Genomic DNA, 18,082 nt, shown 5'->3' with positions numbered 1-18,082 from the left:
AAAAAGTTGAAAATCACATGATATCACTTATATGTGGGATATAAACCTAAAAGCAACAAATGAACAGGACAAACAAGCAGAGACTCATGGACATGGTCAATAGACCAGTGGTTACCAGAGGGTGGGGGAAGGAGAGAAGTAGATGAGGTAAAAGGGGTCAAACATGTGGTAACAGAAAGAAATCTAACTATGGGCGGTGAACACACAATGCAATACATATATGCCTTACTGTTGAATTGGACACCTGAAACTTACTGGATTTCATTAACTAATGTCAGCATAATAAAAATTTTAAAAATTAAAAAAATTAAAAAATTATGTTAGTATAGAGATACTTATAATTTATAAAAATAAATATTCATGAATATGAAAGTAAATACATTTTTAAAATCTGATTTTTATAAAAGTACCTAGACTTAGACTTCTAACGTACAGCTCACAAACATCACTATGAAATGGAGTTAACAATCTCTATATGCATATATAAGCTTTTAAGAAAAATGGACAGCATTGCTCCACATATCTTCAGCATTCTCCTACAAGAAATAAAAAAGAGTGACTTCCAATTTTCCAATGCCATGGCTGTATTAAAGCTTAGTTATTATCCTTAGAATCTTATTTCTACTATCTAGTTATGTGAGCTTACTTCTGCAGAGACAAATGCAAAGAGAGACTGGGGCTTCTGATTAAACAGCAACTCCAGGCCAGTCTAAATCAAAACATTTGGTCTAGTTCAGGCTAATCAACCACTCAAGGTTATATTGCACCCCTCTCCCCAATCCTTCTGCAACTTCTCATCATTGGCATAGCACTTTAAAGCACCTTCTGTGGCATCCTTTCTCTCAGGTCACACCATTAATGGAATGCTTTCAGTTCCCTTGCTCTCCTTCCCCAGAGCCTCCAGCTCTCTTGGCTCTATATCTCCCCTTCCTTTGGTTAACTGATGTTCTAAAGGCAGGTAAGAGGAATGGAGAGACAAACTCGGGGTGGAAGAGACAGGTCTGGCTGAAGCTCAGGGCTCCTATGAAGAAATAATGGGAAATAAGTTTATATAGACACAAGGAACAGATCCCAGAGAATTCAGAATAGCATTCATCCGCATGGGGAGTCTTTGAAGGTTTGGAAAGGGGGGATGATATGATGAAATCAGGTTTTTTGTTTGTTTGTTTGTTTGTTTTAAGAAGTTTACAATTGGTGTGGGGAAAGAGTCGAAATTTGGGAGGCACTTGAGAGACCACATAGAAGGTTGTTATAGTGGTCAAAGCATAAAAGGTCAGGACCTGGACTCAAATGATGACAGCAGAAATTGAGTTAAAGGAACACATGTAAGAGACATTTCAAAGGGATGAGAGATGGGCCTTAAAAGAATATGAAAGGACAGGATCAATGCTATATAATGCCTAGTTTTCAATCTTGGGTGATGAAAAGATGGGGAATATGGAAGAGGTGATAAGCTTTAGAGCCATAAGGATGTCTTGACATGCTATCTATGAGCTGATGTCAGGTCAGATAGTCAGGTAAAGATGTTTTATAGTCAGCTAGAGATGCCTAGATGAGAAGCTAAAGATGGACAGGCATCAGTGTAAGAGGACTATTTGAAACCATGAATGAGGCAGGAGGTATTCATGAAGGGAAAGAATTTTAAAGACAGGGAAAAATTATCAGAGAGAGGAGTGGAGAAACAGAATAGAGAAGGTGATGAGTTTCTGGAAGGAATGAGTATTAACGGTTTCAAATATAGTCAAGGGAAAAGAAAATAAACATTAGTAAATTGGCCCAAGTAGCTATATAGTAAATCCTAAGACCTTAATAAATCATATTTTTCTTACTAGTACTATTCCTTACTTGCACACATGTAAATATTTCAAGTTTCTTGTTCAATAGCATTCAAGTTGAGTTTGGCTTTTGGTACTATTTACTAAATAAACTACTCAATCTATAGGGCAGGATACAACTAATGAAAGAGCAACTGCCATTAATGAATAGTCTAATCAGGTGAATATGGTTTAAGATATAGAACTCTATTTTTTTCTACAAATACCTGACACATCAACACAAAAGTCTTATATATAACTTTTTCTGGTTAATCCCCTAGTGGCTGATTTGGTGGCATCTCCATTCCTTCTCTGAAATCCATCCCTTACCAACCTAAGCAAGAAGAAAAAAAGAAGCTATCTGGTTATGGCAGTGGTATGGCTCAAGAAGAATGGGAGATCTGGATGAAATAAAGACTGCACTGTTAAGGGAGGCTGATATATAAAACTCTGCAAAGGTGGTATGGTACATTCAGGCCTTTTTACAAAACCACTTCTGCCTCGACCTGCAGGTTGTAGATTAGGAGAAACTAAATGATTACTGTGGAGTTCATTGAAAGTCTTTTCCTTACAAGAAAAACATTTATCAGGAGACCGATAAAGTGAAAATGACAAATCAGTTTCTGGAGACTACTAGATAGCCAAAGACTATCCTGTTGCTCTTTCAAGCCTACCACTCAACCTATAGGGCCCACTCAGCTTAGGCCCCTAGTCCTCAAACTCTACCCCCAACATAAAAACACCATCTCAAGTTCCATCAGCTTAGAGTCCCAACGACTCCACATCTGTCCCTGAGTAAGGGCATAACTGTGGGACATCAAAGGCCAAAGTATTTCACAAACAAATGCACCATGATATTCACCTAAAAATAGAGAAATAATAAAAATGGTAACACTGGAGGTAATAATTTTCATTCACCGAGTGCCTGCTATAATACCGAGCACTGTTATATCAAAAGCAACAATAAACAACAGCATGACAGTTCTAAAAACCATGGCTCCAGGACATATGTCATAATGAGAAAATACCAGTGAGAAGTTATTAAAAGTAATGTTCTACTATGATTGATAGGAAAAATGAAGTGGCTCATTACTTAAGGCTCTAGAATAGAGACAGACCTGGTTACTATTCAGCTGTGTTGCTTAACTTTTCTGGGTCCTGGTTTCCTTATCTGTTAAAAGGGGATAATAATAGACTTAGGCTGGTTGGAAAGAGAAATGAAATAAGCACTTTATATTCATTGGCACATGGCCCTGTGCATAAGCATTACTCAATAATATCAGCTGCTATCATTAGAAAGCTATTATATTATCGTTCATTACTACAAGGAAGTAGATATAAATCATATCTGTAAAATCCAAATAATACCTTTACTATAAGATGGGTTTTAGGAGGATCCAAAACTAGAGCTATAAAATGGTTCCAATTCCTATATATGCTATTCATCAGCACATTTCTACTTTCACCCAGCCTCAGAATTTAACATTGGTATTATTCCTTAAATGGAAGCCATTACAGTAACAGAAAATAACTCACTCACTTCTGTAATCCCCATTAGGAGAATTGAGCTTAGAGAAAGCAATAATCATGAGAGCCCTCCTGTCCTGTGGACCTGGACCTCTCTCCTTCTTTTAATGCTACTGATGAGTTCCCATGATATAAGACAAGGGCTCTGCTAAGGAATGTCAAGAAAGCATTTAATAAGAGCAGTGATACAAACTCCCCTTTGTTTCTTAGGTTTTACATTATGCCAAGCTTGAGAATTTATCTTTTATCCTTTTCTTGATGAATACTCTTCCTGTAAATCTAATAAGGGATATGTAACATATTTCTATTAGCACTAAAAGCATGGACCATTTAGTAAGTAAATATTACAAACAGAATTCTGAATTACTGTAGTTATATTAGGAGTTCACATACATCTTCTATTGTACTTAGCCCAGGAAAAAACTTCTAACCCAACCAGTTGGATCACCAACTACATCCAAAAGTCTTAGCAAATAACTGGCTTTTAATACAAACAAGAATGGGATGCTTTCATATTTTGCTCCAGAACCAAGGGTTATCAATCCATCAACTCTGAACTGTGTTACAACCTTTCATGCATAAACGAGTCTATTATGGTGTTGTTCATTTTAAATAGAACTTCAAGAAAAAGGATCCTCCTTTGGAAGCAATTTCTAGGATATGAACATCAGAAATATCTGAAGAAAGGATACAGGCCAATATTGCTGTCAAAGAGAAATATAGTGCAAGCCACACATGTTATTTTATATTTTCAAGTAGCCACATTTAAAAAAAAAAGGGTGAAATTAATAATATATTTTATTTAACTCGATATATAAAAATATTGTTTAAACTTGTGATTGATATAAAAATTGTTAATGAGACATTTTATATATGTTTGTACCAAGTCTTCAAACTTTAGTGTTTTATTTACACTTACAGCACATCTTGATTCAGACTAGCTGCCTTTCAAGTGCTCAATAATCACACGTGGCTAGTGGATGCTGTACCAAACAGAGTAAATACAACAAATCTGAAATATGAATGACTGGTATATTTAAAGAGTCATGCCTACCTTCATTTCCACCTCAGCCCTTCTGACTCTTTGACAGAGCCCTTATAATGTCCCCACCCCTCACTGGGACCACTAGCCCACCCTAGCTGTGAGGAAGAAGCGGGGAAGGATGTGGTTTTAACAAATCACCTTGGAAACAAATCCATTTCCCAGTAGAAACAATAACAAACACAATGGTTCTATGGATAAGTGACATTAAGGGTTAAAAGGTTTTCCTGGGGAGGAAGGTCTGGAAACCTAATCACTGTTTAGAACATTTTACCCAGGAGAGAGTGTGTTCCAAGGTTCCAACAGGCACCCAAAGGGACCGCCTGGATCTCTTATTTAAACTCTCAGTGAAAGGGAACTGGAGGCCATGTTTACTAACAGTTTTTCATTAAAGGACTTAAATCACTGGGTTCCCTTCTTCATCCCTGTTCTCTCTTCCCCTATACAGAGAGTCCTTCAATCCTGCCCTTCCCTGGAAAGCACATTTCTCCCTGGGATGTGGAACAGCTGCCATGTTTGGTCACCCTGAAATAAAGGACTCTGTCTCCTAAGCAGTTCTAATTATCTTTCTGAAGCAAAGGCAAACTGAAAAGGACAATATTTGCCCTTTCCTTATGTGTGACCCTGCCCCTCTGTCATCCCTCCCACCCCAATCCCAAACTCAAGGCCAAAAGCTCTCAAGTGGCCAGCACTAATGCAAAACTAGGCAATTTTGACTACATCTTTTGGGTCTCCCCTACTTTTCGCTCTTCCTTCTCCCCAGCCCACCTCAATGTATGCTTCTATGTAATAATAACCAAACAAGCACACAGACAACAAGACTTGCCCTATTTCTCTTCAAATGCACATCATAGCTCTTTATGCCGGGAGAGATGTATAAACTCTAGCTTGTAGGTTTCAAAGCCCTTTTGTGATCCAATCTCAACTAGTTACAATCTTGACTGGATAAACTGACTCCTCCCTGTGTCCTGCACATACCCCCTCCAATCTATTGGTTAAGAGTCCACTGTTCTTGACATCTCCCACACTTTAATCCACATCCACATCCACATCCACACCACATATAATAAAGATTGGTCCAGAGAAGGTACTCATTGAACACATGGTAAATGAATGCCTAAAGTTCTGTAGTAGCAATCCACTGTCAGACTTATCTTCCAGAAACACCATTTTTATCAAATCACTGCATTGGTGATAAAAGTCAGACAAACAATTACCAGCAGGGGAGAAAGGGACTGCACAAATAAGCAAGAGGCAGTTTCTGGATTGAGGGAAACGTTCTGTATCTTGGCCTGTGGTAGTGGTTACATGAATGTACAAAGACGTAAAAATGCATCAAGTCGTTAAGATTTATGTATTTTACTGTACATAAGTTATACTTCAATAAACAAAGGAAAGGGGATACATATACATTGATCTTGTAAAAAACAGGATTCTACCATATTATAAACCTGAATCTAAATGAAAATGCTAGCTGTAATAAACATTAAACATATCAAATTGTTAATGATTTCAACCCCTGGAGAAGAGTAGTGGAAATGGGAGGGGGAAAGGAGACTGGGTAGCTTCACACATATTGCTTGAAATACTTTTCATCCATTTATCATATGCCTACTAAAATCTAAGCATTCCCTTAGGTACTTGGGGTACAAATATACAGAAGTTCAAATGCGTACCCTTAAAGAGCTCACATTAAGGAAGCCAGCATGAACACTGATAATCACCATATAGAATGCTAAGTGCTATAGTTAAGATCTGGACAAAGTGTTAAGGGATCACAGTGAGAGTTGTTACACTGTTTGGAGTAGACGTAGGCCAGAGGAGCAGGATGACTTCTGAGAATGTAAAGTGAAGAGCTGAGGCACATCAGGCCAACCGATGTGTCCTGGGCAGAGTGAGCAATATCTACAAGAAGCAAGCTGCAAGCAACAATACAGGAGCAAGAAACAGAGTGAGTTTGGATAAGACGGCTTCATTTCTTCTCACTGTGGCTGAAACCTGAGATACAGAAGAGAAGAGAATGGAGAGACACTATTGGAAAGGTAGGATAGAAGATGATGAAGGCCATGGAGGCCAGGCTAAGAAGTTGGATTTTATTCTGAAATGTAATGGAGAGCCACTGAAGGATTTTTAGTAGGGGAATGACTTTCTATTTTGCTTTATTGTATTTTAAGAATAACCAATCTGGCAATAAGGGGCAAGAATCAGTGAAGAGCAAGATCTGAAGTAGGGAGACCAATTGATTGGTTGTTGCAACAATGGTCTAAGTGAGGAATGATGAAGGTTGAAGTAAGGGAGGAAAAAGAATGAATGGATACAAGAGAAGTTTAGGGCAGTGGGGACCTTTTTGGCACCAGGGACCAGTGTTCCTATGAGAATCTAATGCCTGATGATCTGAGGTGGAGCTGAGGCAGTGATGTCAGCACTGGGAAGCGGCTGCAAATACAGATGAAGCTTCGCTTGCTCACCTGCTGCTCACCTCCTGCTGTGCAGCCCTGTTCCTAACTGGCCACGAACTGGTACCGGGTTGGGGACCCCTGGTTAGGGTACAGAACAGACAGGACTCCATAATTTTGCTAGCGCTCCCCAGTCACCTTGCAGTAGATACCTATTCTGAAGATAGTAATTACTCTCTTGCCCAAAGATCTAGTCTTCTACCAATAAATCTCCTCTTTTCTTTCTTTTTAAAATAAAACCAGGAATATTTTATTCACTGCAAAACAAAACAACAAACAAAAGTACAGAGAGAGGGGTATATACATGAGGGATGAAGGGTTATTTGTATTAAGCTTTCACTAAAGTTCCTCCACATTCTACACCTGTATAAAGGAAAAGAGCTACCAGTCAGGAAAAGAGCTATCATTTAGGAATGAGCTACCTCATTCCTAAAATTCTTTCCAGTAAACTATATTTAATTCATAGGTTGGATAAATGTCCGTAAGCATTTACTTATTTATTTAGGTATAATTGACATATAACATATTAGTTTCGAGTGTACAACATATTGATTTGATATTTCTACGTATTGCAAAATGATCATTACAATAAGTCTAATTAACATTTGTCTCTGTACATACTTGCAACAAAATTTTTATGAGAATTTTTAAGATTTACTCTCTTAGCAACTTTCAAATATGCAATACAGCATTATTAACTATAGTTACCATGATGTACATTATATCCCCGTGACATTTATTTTATAACTGGAAGTTTATACTTTTGACCCCTTCATTAATTTTGTCCACCCCCAACCCTCACCTTTAGCAATCACCAACCTGTTCTCTGTACCTATGAGTATTTTTTTTAAGATTCCACATATAAGTGAGATCATATTGTCTTTCTTCATCTGACTTATTTCACTTAGCATAGTGTCCTCAAGGTCCATTCATGTTGTCACAAATAGCAAGCTTTCCTTCTTTTTATGACCAAATAATATTCCATTGTGTGTGTGTGGCTATACACACATTTTCTTTATTGACTCATCCATCAATGGACACTTAGCTTGTTTCCATATCTTGGCTATTGTAAATAATGCAGTGAACATGAGGGTACATATCTCTTTCAAGTTAATGTCTTCATTTTCTTAAGATAAATATCTAGAAGTGGAATTGCTGGGTTGTATGGTAGCTCTCTTTTAATTTTTTGAGGAACCTCCATACTGTTTTCCATAGTGCTGAACAATTTACATTTCCACCAACGGTGCACAAGGGTTCCCTGTTCTCCACTTCCTTGCCAACACTTATCTCTTGTCTTTTTGACGACAGCCATTCTAACAGGTGTGAGGTGATATCTCATTGTGGTTTTGATTTGCATCTCTCTGATGATTAGTGATGTTGAGCATCTTTTCATGTACCTGTTGGGCATCTCTATGCTTCTTTGGAAAAAATTTCTATTCAGATTCTCTGCTCATTTTTTGATCAGATATTTTTGTTATTGAGTTGTATGAGTTCTTTATATATTTTGGATATTAATCCCTTATCAGATAAATGATTTGTAAATATTTTCTCCCATTTGGTAGGTTGCCTTTTTATTTTGTTGGTATTTTCTCCTTTTATTACTTCAAAATAACTATCATCACATACTTCAAATGGCCAATGGGAAAGGTGAAAAGGATGCAAGATCAGGGGAGAAACAATTCATAATAAAAGTTGATGTACCACCTTGTGGCCTTTTGAGTTTGAAATGCACCTTCTATTGTCTCACGTTGCTCTCACAGGCCACGTTGCTACTGTTTCACCAAAAAGCACTTACTTAGCTTTAGATGACAATAAAAGGCTCCCCTAAAAGTTGCTTCTTTTCCCAATAAGCCTTATAAAATATACTCATGGGCATATGAAAAAGTAATCCCTTAGTTAAAATACTAATAAATGTTTGGAACAGATCATACAAAAAGCATAAGTTTACTTCCTAAATCTGTAATCCAAAAAATGTTTTTTACTGATACACATTGACGAAGGTATGCAGATACCAGTAAGCAAAGTTAAGCTACAGGATGTGAAAACACAACACTCAAGGGAAAATTTCACTTTTTCAAATGTTCTGTGTTTTCAAATTACAGACTCAGGATGTTTCACTGAAACAACTCTTCCTATTTATAAAAAAAAAAGAAAAGAAAAAACATTTTTAAAAAAAAACCTGTCCACTATTTATACACGTGTTTTGGCTATTTATAGAAAAGTGACTCGGTTTTATATTTAAAAGTATTTCCTTCAATAAAAAAAATCATTTAAGGAAAGTAGCTTAAAACGTCAAACTATTTTGAATCTTTTTATTATTATATACCCCAATCTCCTGGCTCACTTTCTTCTTGATGCTTTCAATTTTCTCAGAGTTACTAGTTGTGATGAGCTTGCCTCTGCTATTCACTGAATAAAAGGAAATCATGATTCATAGCAAAACAAAACACACAAGACAGTAGAACCACAGATAAAACTATTAAGAACTATATAATTAAAAACGCCTTTAAAAATCATGTATTAGTCTTATAAGAATGTACTGGGAATTTTAAAATATTAGCGTTTCATCCTAGCTGTGTACACTAAAGATACCATTGTATAAATGTAATGTTAACACTTGTGACATGATGTATAAAACTTGTCTGCAAAGCAACACTTGAAACAGATGTAGCTCAAAATGCTTGCATTTCATATGCTTTTTATATGGTCCCCAAATCAAACTTAATTCCATGCACGCAAAGCTGACTACTAGTAACAGGTATGACTAATTTTAAAAGAGCACATAGTCATGTCCTAAGGAGTGTACAGTAAGTTACTAAGTCTTAGGTGAAATACTATATTCACATACTCAACAGTATACATTAGTGAAAAGTTTCGTCACAGTAACTTTTCACAACAAGATTTATTGTCAGAGCTTGTAAGTGATATACTGGGAATATTTCCATGCCTATTACGGAAAAAAAAAAAAACCTCCCAACCAAATACACAGCTTATGACTATTATGACACCAATAGAACAAAATCTTCTAGTAGAAAAAAAAATTGTTTTGTAGTGTTTAAAGTTGGATATAATGAAGACCTGAGAAATAAGCAGTTATTTTAAGAAGAGATGAACAATGGCCCTCCAACCATAGAGGAATTGAAAAATATACTTCCCATTATTCTGCGGAAAAATAAGCTACAAATCAAACTCTATCTAACATCACTTTGCTGAAAGGACCTCGGACTGCTAATGAAGAGTGAAATTTTAAGTAGGAACTAAGATGTCTGCTGACAATCAAAGAAAGACCTATTTGATAATCAGTGTGACAAAAAACAGACATTTATGGCTCCCAGCTATTAGCAAGTGAAAGACTCAACTAAATTTTAAGAAAAATTCACCAGCTGTTCTAAAATTTCAGACCTTCCAAAATGGCTAGATCCTAACAGCAAAAGAACAAATAGTTACCACATGCTGAGAATAAGGTTGGGAGTAGGCAGGAGGGAGTGGCTGAAAGAGACTCAGAAAAAGAAAGTGCTACCAAACTATGGCATATCATTAGTAATTCAGGTAGATAGCAACACAACAAAAATATCATTAAGATCATTAACCATTTCCTAGCACATGTAGTCATCATGTAAGATTAAAATAAAAAAAAAAACCTGAATAACCTTGGAAAAGCATAAGACTAAATAAGAAGATAACTAATGATTAGTAATTAAAGGAATTACAGAAAGTATCTTCTCATACCATACATAAGGAAAAAATATCAAACTCAACTTGGAAGAATGTTTTCTACTTTAGGGGAAAAAATGTAGTATATAAGATGGCAGGATAAAAAGTGCTAACAGATGATATTTTCACTAAAAACAAAATCCAATTTCCCCCCTCTTTTCATATAACTATCTCGAGCCTCTAAAATACCATAGATAAGTGACACAGTTACTAAAAATTTTAAGTGTGGGGACTATGTGGCAGTGTGTAATAATTAATGGGACACTATAGGTGAAACAAGCAGAATACAAAGCAATATGGACACTGTGATTACGATGCTAGGTAAAAAGATGTAACGATGGTTGTTAAGAGGACGGTGAGACTTTCTTATTCCTTTCCAAAGATTCTGTAAATATTGCCATGAAAGTTTTATAAATCAAAACCAATTTTGTTTTTACTTATTCTTACTGTAGTTTATCAAAGGGGAAACTATGATAAATTAACCAGTTATCTTTCTTTTGTTCTTTTTTAAACCAATATTTTAATAAAAATATTTTTCTGTTGTCTGTATGAGTTTGTTCAAAACCCATTTTTAAATTATGAGTCACGGCATTCAGAAAAATGCTAAATAAGTGATTCCTTTAAAAAAAAGTCACAGTGCTTTAGAGTTTATCTTTTTCTTACTACTTCAGTTAAGGAGTACTTCAAATGGCCACACTACAAATGGTGGGTTCTTATCTGTATTAGTACTCAAAGGGTGTAGACCTTCAGACTTAGGATGTACAAACATCTGTCTTTCTAGGTTGGAAGAAACAGTCACACCCTTTTGGGAAACTGACATTTTAAAAAAGATGATGGCACTTTGAAAGATGTCTTCTTGCTCCATTTTTCTAGAATACCAAAAACCGAAAATAAAATATCAAAACCAGTTTTAAGGAGAACCTACTAATCAACCTGTTCACTGAACCTACTAGCTACAAAATTAAAGCCTCCTTTTTTTCCCCTAATGTTTTCCATCTTTGGTTTTATCTCTGAAGGAACACTCTCTTTAGCCAACTATTCAGTTTGGTAGGTTCCACTCTTTTAAATACCTCACTTGGCTGAAACGAATTACAACACATCCAGCCGGCGCCTCCCCAGCACTATAAAGATAATTCTGAGAAACAGAAGGCATCTAGCAAAAGACCTCAAGGATTATGGTAATATTTTTTTAAGGTTCAATATGCAAGCAAGATTCTTATGCAGGTTGATTTAAGTCTGAGTTCTTTTTTATCGAGTCACTGCAGACAAAGCGGTTCTTTATCTCCTCGCCATTAGTAACATATATTAACTACCGCACGGAGGTGAAGTCCTCCTCTCTACTTTTCTCTTGTAAGTCAGAGTCCTGTGGATCAAATCATCCAATTTGATTACTGTAATTGCGCGCAGTTGAGTCCTCCACTTCCTTCTTTTCTTTGCCCTGGATAAATCCCTACATGTCTAAAACAATCCTAATTTATGATGTAAATAGGTAGGCCAGGTCCCTAAAAAGCTCTGCCCCTTATGGGTTCCAACTGGGACATCTCCCCGCCCCACCCCGTCGCAGCTTCTGTATGTCTCCAATGAAACACTAACAGTAGCTAAGGTAACCGAGAGCTGGGTTTAGCCGGACCAATTCCGGAGAAGAAACGAAGAGTTTCTCCAGTCTGGGGGTTGGGAGACTTGCTCAGCCGACAGATTTCCCTTTGGGAGGGGGTGGGTTAAAGACCGCAAAAGTGCAAAAGCAGTAGTCTAATCTTTGAAGGCCGGTGGCTGGCGCTGCCACGCTCTCAGCAGGAAGGGGAGGGGAGCGAGAGGAAGAGGGGGGAAGGAGAAGCAGCAGGGAGCGGGAGGGGGAGGAAGGAGGGGCCAGAGGAGAAGCTGGGGCTCCAGGGAAGCCCGCGTCGGACCTAGAGCACCTGGGGCGGAGTCGCCAGCTCGCCCTGCCCCTCCGCCGGCCGCAGCCACGCGGGGTGCGCCCCAAAGGGGCGGGTCTCGGTCCTCTTCCCCTCCCCTCCCTTCCCTCCCTCCTTTCCATCTCAGCAGCGCCCTCAGTCTCCCTCTCTGGCTTATACAAAAGCAAAATGTCCGCCATCTTCCTAGGTTGTTGCGGTCGCCGCCGCCACCAGCCCGGCTTCCCTGCGGTTTCTTCCCGGGGCTGCCCCACCCCCGACTCCGGGCGCCGCAGAGACTCGGAAGCCGCGGACCGCACCGCTCTGCCCGCCCCCTGTGCCCCTCCTCGCCCTTCATGCCCCACCAGGCGACACAGGACCTCTCTAACGGGGGCAAAGAGGGGAAGCCGCCCCAGCAGACTGGCTCCCACTTCCCTCCCGCCCCACCCCCTTGGTGGCCCCTTTACCTTGATGCAGTATGGGTGTTCGTCGTAGGTGACCAGCATGTACCTGTCTCCGCGGCTGGCCGGGTCCCGGGCGCGCAGCTGCGGGACGAGGGATGACGGAGGGGGCCGCAAAGGGAAGAAGGGAGGAGGGGGCGACACAAACGTTACAGAAACACCTAAATCCACCCCCATCCCTTGGGAGTTCTCCCCATCTCTCCTCTCCCCTCCCTTTACCTTCAAGAATAACTCCACAGCGCCTTTGGCAATATCCAAATAGGAGGTGCCCAGGTCAGTGCGCTGGTTCATAGAGGCGGATGTGTCTATGAGGAACAGCAAGATGGGCATCTTCCCCCGCACCCCTGGGTCCGCTCCCCGCTCTCCTGGCTCTCTTGCCCTCAATGCCGCGTATTGCCACCCGAACCCTCAACTCTCGCAGAGCCAAGCTGCAGGGAGCCAGAGGAGAGGAGAAGATGGGACAGGACGGATGGAACTGCTCCTGGTCTCCCCTTTCTGCAGCCCCACCTCCTGTCCCTCCAAGGGAACTTGAAAGTGTGAGTGTGTGTAGCCCTTGGACCCTCCCCCTTCCTCTCTTAAGCCACCACTACTGCCGCCGCCCCTGCCGCAGAAACTACTGCCCAAGCATCTGTCCACGCTCACTAAAGCGCTCGCCCCAGACTGAGAGCTGTCTCTGTTCACCCACACACAACTTCTGTCCGTTCACCTACCACCGGCACCATGTGACCAGAACCCACGCCATTGGCTGCCAATTATGTGATATTTGCATATTCATTAGATCACAGGGCAAGGGGAGGGATTTGGTCGAACCCTGGGAGTTGAAGTTTGAACCCAGGTAGGGGGTAAGGGGAAATGTTAAGGACCCTCCTTTAAAAGACTTGGAAGGTGTTAGGATGCTTAGGGTGATTGGCTGGATTTTTTTTCTCTTGCTCTTCGAAAAGAAGAGTGAATTTGAGCAACAGTTGTACAGAAGTACAGAAGCAGATGTTTGGACAGGCTGCACAGAAAATGCTTTTCTAACTGCAATCCATCAATCCTGCCAGTGGTTAAGACCAAAACATTTCGGAAGCAGCAAACTTCTTTTCCTGGCAAGACCTACTCGCATTCCTTTAGATTTCTCCCCATTCTTGATCAGTATTTATAAGTCGGTTGCTGGCCTTGCATTCCACATATATCTACTTAGAAAGGAAACTAAAGCTTAAACGGTTACCTAAACTGGCCTTTTGTGTGCACATGCTTCTTCAGTTTCACTGAGCTCTTTGAAGTATTGGCCCGCCTGTGATAATTCCACCCACTCTTGTGTCTGTGCAGCCTTTGCACATGGGAGGTTTGCCAACCTAGATTCTGATTCAATTCACATTTATTGAACACCTATGACGTGCCAGGCACCCGCATTAGCCTCATTTAATCCTTAAAATAATTACAGTAGTCGGCATTTTTCAGTAAAGGGAAGTGCAGCTCAGCGAGATTAGGATACCAAGAAAGGATGCTCTCAAGTCTGGCTGGCTCTATGGAGAGGCTCAGTAAGTGGCCAACCAGGCTTGGCTGACTACTTCATGTAACAATTTTTAAATATGGAGTTGTGTATTCCTAGCAGTATGATATACACAAAGTAGAATCTTGAATTTCAATGAATTTATAATTTCTTTGAGGACAAAAGATACATATAACTTTATATACTCCTTTATATGTTCTTTGTAATATATATATATATACACACACACACATTCAATAACATTTTCAGAAAAATAAGAAGAGGCCACATGGCAGTATATGATATGAATCAGGAACAAACAAGTGATGCAAATAAAAGTGCAATGGAAGAAATAGTCCAATGGTCTAGAAGTTGAGAAAGTTTCATGGATGAGATGGATAAGACACAAAGAAGAAGGGGAGGGATTCTGGGTTAGAAGGATGGTGTAAACAAAAACGCAGCCAGAGATAGCAATATTCATGGTGCATTTCAGGCCAGTCTGGAGAGATACCCTGGTGGGAATTAATGGGGAAATAAGGATTAAAAAAAATACTAGAGGTCTCCATTTCCATTCTGACACAAATATTATTGGAAAACGGAGATGCCTATATGGGTTTCAGTGCTAAAAAGTGCAGGACTGGTGGGGGCTGATATGTTAGTTTTCTTTTTCTATGTAACAAATTACCATAAACTCGGCAGCTCAAAACAACATAAACACATTTATTACTTCACAGTTGCCACGAGTCAGGGTCTGGGTGTGGTGTAGCTGGATTCTTTGCTCAGTCACACAAGACTGTAATCAAGATATTGGCCAGGATGTGTTTTCATCTGGAGGTTTGACTGGGAAAGAATCATCTTCCAAGCTCATTCAGGGTGCTGGCAGAATTCACTTCCTGTGGCTGTCTGCTGGCTGGAGGCCACCTTCAGGTCTACCTGCGCTTGTGGCCCTCTCCAAAAGCTGTTCATAGCATGGCTGTTTGCTTCTTCAGGGTTAGCAGGGACTTGCTCACTCCAATCTGCTAAGATGAAGCCTTATGTAATGTAACTTAATTATGAGAGTGCCGGTTATCACCTTTGCCATATTCTATTGACTAGAAACAAATCACAGGTCTCACCCACACTTAGAAGAGAGGTTCTTAAAAGAGGTAACACTATAGAGTGGAGATCATGAAAGCCGTCTAAAAATTCTGCCTAACATTAGGTGCAGATGGGGTTAATACCTGGAAACAAACTTTGCCTAGTTCACAGTTCTCATTAAAGTCAACTCTGAGTAATTATACTCCACTTTCAGCCTACTAGTTAAATGCATGGGGTTGACTGGTTGCTTAGACTATCCTTTGGTTGAAGAAGTACGAGATTTCCTATTAGCTTATTCTATATATTCTATATTCCATATATAGTACTATATATTCTATATATAGTACTATTCATTAACTAGGGCATATCACGGTCCTTATTTGCATATTTAAATATATAAATATATTTATAATTGTAAACATAAATATATATTTACTTATATATAATTTATCTATAATATAACATCATATATGATATATTTATTGATATATAACATATTATAGATAATATAAATATATTTATGTTTATAATTATAACATAATATATTATATTATGTCAATAAATATATATTTATATCTTATCTATTGTATATTGCATTCTCTATATAGACAGTAATACACCCCAGTTCATAAATGGTATTTTAAGATGACATAAAAATCTTCTATATACTTTCCCCCAAACTTTTCTACAATGAGTATGCCTTACTTTTATAATCGGAAAAGAGGTTATGTTAAAAAATACATACAAAGTATTAAAAAATTATTCCAAGGCAAATACTATTGAAAAAGCTCTCAAAACTGATTTACTAGTATTAAGGAAGTACAAATGATTTCAGTCACACAGTGCTCCAGAAGTTGAGGGCGTGCAGGCCCCACAGGATCACTCTTAGGATGTGCTCCCCAGGCAGGTGAATGCCTTTTAAGGTATTTGTTTATTTTTTTTTTCTAACAGGGAATGTTATTGATCCTTTTTGGCATAATTTAAATAGAACTGAAATTATATAAATATAGACTTCGAAAAATATCTCTCGTAAAACGACAAAGATGACAATATAAAAAAGAAACCATCTGGTGGATTTATGAGTTTATTCAGATTAAACCAAATCCTAAGACCTCAGCATGAAGCCTCTCTTCTTTACTTCCTTGAGGAAAGCAGACCCTGTATTAACTAGAGCATGTACAGACCACTTTATTGCATTTCTTTGGCACGTATCAATGTTAAAATCCCCAGAGCCCTTTCTACATCTGTTTCCCCTACAGAACATCAGCTCCCTGGCGTAATAGAGTGCTTTAGGTGTATCGCTTACTGAAATGTAAACTCCTGGAGAGCAGGAAGAGCCTATAACCAATGCCTGGTGTGAAGTACACACTCAATAAATGGTTGTTGAAAGCAATTATTAGGTATGCTGTGACTGCTATTCTTTCATTGTCTTTCCAGGTGCTCCTTTCCTCGGGTCGCCCAGTCCTGTCTGTTGGCCCTGTTGCCATCCCCTACCTAAGAGAGCAGTAGGCTCAGCTCCCTTCCTCTATGGATGCAGGGCCTTTTGGATTTGGGCCCTTGTAGGCTCCTTCAGGCCAAGTTAGCTGACAATCCCCTCCAGAATCCCTGTACTTTCCTTCTGAAAGGACTCTTCTTTAGGCCATTGCTCACTATTTGGCTTCCTCAGCCAAATCCTCTTCCCAACTGCTCACAAATGTCAGGCCCATTTTAACTACCAGGCTTCTGATCAGTTAACAGAATTCTCTTTTTCATTACAGCTCTATGGCTTTCACTAACTATCCTGTCTTCTTTCTGGCTTTCTCGTGCTTTTTGAACTCTTGAAAATAGTTCCTCTTTCCTCTTCATGTCTCTGCTATTTATCTGCTTTTCTTTCACTAGTAGCCTTTAAATCAAGTCACCATACTCCCACATACCAGACTTTTCTATCTCATGTCTGGGGTTAGCAGACATCTCTCAGGAAAGAATTCTTACCAAGTACTGCTCTCCTGGCCTTCATTCCCTTCACAGCAAACTAACATACTTTGTCTATGTTTACATTTCATGTAGTTGGCCGTGGTGTGGTCCACTACTATACAGCAGACTCTTTGTATTGGTAAGGGCTGGTTTGACTTCTCATTCTCCAAAGATTTGTTACCTCTTGCCTTCAAGCAGGGCCTAATCACCACATCTTGACAAAAATCCTTACTTAACCTAATTACTACCCCTTCCCAAAATCTCCCTGTATGGTCTTTCTACCACTGATTCCCTCCTCAAGCTCATGCAATCTGGGTTCCCCAGCACTTGCTGGAAACTACTCTAAGGTCCCCAGGGGCCAGCTCCTGGCCAAATCCAATGGTCTGTTCTATATTTTCCTTTATTGGCTACAGAGTTATTTGTCATTTGCCTTTCTGAGCTCCCCTTGCCCCTGCCACTTTACTTTTCATTACCCGCCACTTCCCCTGGCATCTTCCTTACCCCTTGGACTATTTGCTTTCAACTTCTCTGACTCCTAAACTCGATCTCTGTCTCAGCCTGTGGCTGTATCTTTTCTTCCCACTGCTCCCACAAACGACTTTGTTATTTACACTATCTTTATTCGTTTACTCATTCTTTCTTTTATTCAAGCATTTCTTGGACGGACCTTCTATA

At 39.3% G+C, this 18,082-nt stretch overlaps 1 protein-coding gene across 4 annotated transcripts in view; it reads right to left on the bottom strand.

Annotated features, from left to right (window-relative positions):
* The window catches only part of LOC105307037 (integrator complex subunit 6-like), a 65,576-nt gene extending 51,974 nt beyond the window's left edge, over positions 1-13,602 (bottom strand). For 3 of the 4 annotated variants that reach the window (XM_023524564.1, XM_011382401.2, XM_023524566.1), the window contains exons 1-2: positions 13,123-13,602; positions 12,910-12,987 (exon numbers count right to left, since the gene is read on the bottom strand). In XM_023524564.1, coding sequence (XP_023380332.1) covers positions 12,910-12,987; positions 13,123-13,233 — 189 coding nt within the window. In that variant the 5' untranslated portion in view covers positions 13,234-13,602. The remainder of the gene's footprint in view (positions 1-12,909; positions 12,988-13,122) is intronic. The other variant, XM_011382400.2, reaches the window with a different exon arrangement.
* Between the last annotated feature and the right edge of the window lie 4,480 nt (positions 13,603-18,082).

Source organism: Pteropus vampyrus, unplaced genomic scaffold (assembly GCF_000151845.1).
Source record: "Pteropus vampyrus isolate Shadow unplaced genomic scaffold, Pvam_2.0 Scaffold472, whole genome shotgun sequence".
Lineage (NCBI taxonomy): Eukaryota > Metazoa > Chordata > Mammalia > Chiroptera > Pteropodidae > Pteropus > Pteropus vampyrus.
Note: the sequence above shows the minus strand (reverse complement) of the source record. Positions and strands in the feature narration are given on the sequence as shown.